The following is a 4,427-nucleotide window of genomic DNA, read 5'->3' on the forward strand; positions in this document are numbered from 1 at the left end:
CAATTTTTGTTTCGAGAATATAATCGTGTTGTAATCGTCGCTCATAAGGCAAGCTAGCGAATTGTCTGTTTCGGAATTAAATCACGTTTATATCATTAGGCCAGTTCCTAGAACTGAATAGACTCTAGCATTGTAACTATATTCCATATATACGTCTTAAAATCGAAGATCGTAATTTATCTAAATATATAATTTAAATGTCTGAGTACGAATCATAATGTATATAATGAACATTCGCGAATTGCGTTTCGCGTTTGGATATTGGTTTCTTCGGTTCCACGGTTATGACCTATCACAACTTAGCTAGATTCGGCAAGACAGTTCGCCGCTTCCCTTTTCATGTTGATAATACATTAGATACACATCACGCGTAGCTTAACGAATATGTCTATAATACGATAGACTTTAGTAATTCTTGACTGGATGGGAGATATTGCTGTTGAGCAACGGAAGAATATTCCGTATCAATCGGTTTTGTATCATCGTAGAGTGCCGGTGCTTCGCATAGAATAGTAAAGGTTCCGGCTATTGAAGCTATCGTGAACATCCATAGAAAGAGGCGGTCGAGAACCATCGCGACAAAACCCCAATCTTGATCCTCCTGCGATGATACAATGAAAAACATAGTAATTAATACACGGAATAATATATCTTAAATTTAACACTAGAATCGCGGAATAATATATCTAAATTAACGAACCGCAGTTCAAGATTTGGCTCTTTATGAAAGGACATATATATGTTACATATAAAAATAAAATTACTTGCAATTAATTGATTATTTATGAAAGTCACAAAAATTTAAAGTCCATGTGCAAATTGGAAAAGAAAAATTATCAAAAATGATAGTCGCGACAGTCGCGTTTCTAGTGTTAATATTAATTTATGCAATGTAAATAGTTCAAATAATAAATTAATTAAAAATATGTTGAGAAGGGCTGCGAACCACGAGAATAAAATTAAATGTAAATAGTAAGCAGAATATATTAATAGGCGCTAAAACAAAATACAACGAATTTAAACAAATGATGTTTAGACTCCGATCGGATTATTCTCAATGTTAAATACGTAATATCATTCAATAAAATATTTATATAAATAGATTTAAAATATCAATGGCTTAATATTAAAAATTAATAAGAGGAGATGCAGACTTCAACTTAATGTAAACAATTGGCATGCTGTATAAGCATAATCGCATCGTGTGGTTATTATTAAACATCTTGCTGTTATATCCAAGATATAAGCACAATTTTTAACATGTGTAATAGAACGGAGATTATTCACTTTTAACGTGTCGCAATTATAATAGTTTGATAAAATTACATATGGTCAATGTCGATAAAAACGGTGAAATATTCAGAAATAATCTTAAAGTTTCACAATAATTCAGAAATAAAAATGAGATTAGTCGGAATATAAAATCTTATAGTTTGTTCCAGTATTTAAAATTCGAAATAAGATCAGTTAGAATATACAGAAATGCATAGAAGGAGCAAATTGTGATGGAGTCTCTTTATTATCCAACTTAATAATAAAGAGATTCCATTGCAATTTGCTCCTTCTATGCATTTCTGTGCAACCACAGGATGCGATTATGTTACCAATGTTTTACATTAAAATTGAAATCTGTATCTCCTCTTATTAATTTTTAGTATTAAGTCGTTGATATTTTAAATATGTTTATATAAATATTTTATTGAACGATATTACATGTTTAATATTGAGAATGACCTGATTAGAGGAAACGTTTGTTTAATTCATTGTATTTTGTTTAGCGCCTATTAATATTTATATTTTGCTTACTATTTACATTTAATTTTGTTCTCATGGTTCGTAACCTTTCCAATAATTTTTAATTAATTTAATATTAATTGTTAAATAATTAATTTATAACCATTAGAATAAAATTAAATGTAAATAATAAACAGAATATATTAATAGGCGCTAAACAAACTGAATTAAACAAACGATATTTCGATTCCGATCAGCTCATTCTCAATGTTAAACATGTAATATCGCGCGTTCAATAAAATATTTATATAAATATATTTACTTTTTTATTATATAAACATATAAAATATCAATATCAACGACTTAATTACTTACTAAAAATTAATAAAAGGAAATACAGACTTCTAAAATTATTTAAAATAATTAAATTAATTATTTAAATTAATTATTTAAAAATAATTTATTGTATTAATAGAATATCTGAGTATATATATTATATTTTTATTGAAGAAAGTAGAGATTTTGAACGAATTTTTTCCTTATTTTATCATAAAATTCCTTCAGTCATATATACATAGTCGGTTTTATTCGTAACAATATTTTATATAATATTTTTTGAAAGTGCTTACTGCATTGAATTCGTCTTGGCGTTGTATGTGATGTTGGATGAACATGACATTGTGCAAAGCTTTTTCCAGCTCGAAGGGATATTTCTTTCTTGGCGTTACATCGCTCAATGATTCGTCAAGACCGGACATGACTGTTGGAAGCCCATTGTATCCTAAACTGCCGACTAGGAATCGATTATGAGCAGTTGTCCTGTGTAAACCGTTGCAACCTGAAATGGTAACAACTATACATTTATAAACATTTCCTTACAACTTCTAATGTGGCAAAATATATAAACATGCTATTGCATATCATTGCTATTTTTTTCATAATACTGCACGGATGTTAATTTTGATACACTTAAAAAGACATATGAGTAGTAATTAAAGATCTACTACTCTAATTTAATAAGATGATACCGTCGATTCGTTGATGACGGGCAGAATCCGGCGAAGACATTATTGACGATTGTACCGCAGCTGCGACAGCAGCATTGAACTTGCTCTTCTTTTTCGATTTCTCTCTTCCGTGCATCTTGTGTACGGCAAGATCATTGAGAAGGTCATCGGGTACTCTCATCAGCAGTAGCTTCGGTAATCTTCTGATAAAAACTTTTCTTACCCAAGGTGCCATTTTATGAGTGCTCGGTTTGCGATAGTGCACATTTAGAATAATGATTGTTATCACCACTGAAAATCCGACTAGAATCATCGTGAAGAGTAGATACTTGCCGAGCAATGGTAGTGCTAGCGATGTAGATGGTATAATCTCGGATATCAGTAAGAAGAACATAGTCTGCGAAAGCAAGATATTGATGCAGAGCGCGATCTTCTCTCCAGAATCAGCCGGTAAATAGAAAGCCAGAACCGACAGGTAAGAGATGCTGACGCAGGGCACTATAAGATTCACCGTGTAGAACAGTGTTTTTCGACGTAAAGTTATATTGAAGAAAATGTCGGGATATGGCTCGAGACAACATGGGTAGTATTTTTTATGACGCTCTGCCGGAACGCCTAATATGTCCCACTCCACGCTTGGATAATATTCTCGCAGGTCGATACCTACTTCGACCTTGTCGCCCATATTTTGATTAATGTGCTTTAAGTCGATCTGAAGAAGATATTTTTAAATAAGTGACGCATTAAAGATTGATTTTTTAATCAATACACTTTGTTGTTTTCTGTGCACAATATAATGACGTTTGCATAATTCTATGTATTTATTTATGCATATTATAAGTATATGTAATTACAAAAGTTTTGTGCAGTTTGAAGCTTTCGTAATTTCTATTCTATATATAGTAAAATTAATCTCAATGATTTAATTAATAATTGTGTTAAGACAATAGACTTACTTGGAAACCATCATACGTCCACGAGCCAAATTTCATGAAACATGTTTGCTGATCGAAGGGAAAATATCTAACGTCTATTTCGCAGGAAGATTTGAAAATTGCCGGAGGAGTCCAAAGTACCTTACCAGTGTGATGCAAAATGGCCTTAGTCATTGTTGTCACACCATATTCTCCATCGGCACTGCAAATAAGATAATAAAGTTATTTTGAATTAATGTATATATAAATTTTTAACGCGTACAATATAAATCACGATTTCAGAAGAAGAATCAATAAAAATTATAGGAATGTGATTTGCAGTACACCTTGCATAGCGTGCTTATATTTTCTAACCGTGACAATCGTAAAAGAGATAAAGAGATATCAGTATCACGTACTTGTTATAAAGTACAATGTCTGGCAGCCATATATGTTCGCTGGGCACGTAGAGTTCAGTGACACCTCCGTATTCCGAGGGTTCCCAGATGAATTTATGATCCTGCCATTCCTGAAATTATTAATCCGACTTTGTGTTAATTTTTTGACAGCAATCAAAAGTTGCCCAAATATTTTTATTTGGCTTAACTTACGTGCTCTAACCAGACGTTCGTCGTTAAGATTTGATCTTTTAAATTCTGCAAACGCGACAAATTTTATTAAAAAAATATATAGACAACTCTATGCCAGTTGTTGCAATAAACTAAGACATAATTTTATTGATATAATTATATTGGTATAAAAAAAAAAAAAA

At 31.4% G+C, this 4,427-nt stretch overlaps 1 protein-coding gene across 1 annotated transcript; it reads right to left on the reverse strand.

The window, feature by feature from the left end:
• Positions 1 to 388: 388 nt before the first annotated feature.
• On the reverse strand, positions 389 to 4,402 carry LOC105617795 (acetylcholine receptor subunit alpha-L1; the record flags this gene model as incomplete). The annotated part of the gene is made up of 7 exons (XM_012199349.1): positions 389 to 601; positions 2,364 to 2,572; positions 2,763 to 3,453; positions 3,698 to 3,878; positions 4,075 to 4,184; positions 4,267 to 4,311; positions 4,361 to 4,402. Coding segments are annotated over 7 exons (1,491 nt in total), but the record flags the coding sequence as incomplete, so codon positions are not given.
• Positions 4,403 to 4,427: the final 25 nt, after the last annotated feature.

This window comes from Atta cephalotes (genome assembly GCF_000143395.1).
Source record: "Atta cephalotes unplaced genomic scaffold scaffold00014, whole genome shotgun sequence".
Taxonomy (NCBI): domain Eukaryota; kingdom Metazoa; phylum Arthropoda; class Insecta; order Hymenoptera; family Formicidae; genus Atta; species Atta cephalotes.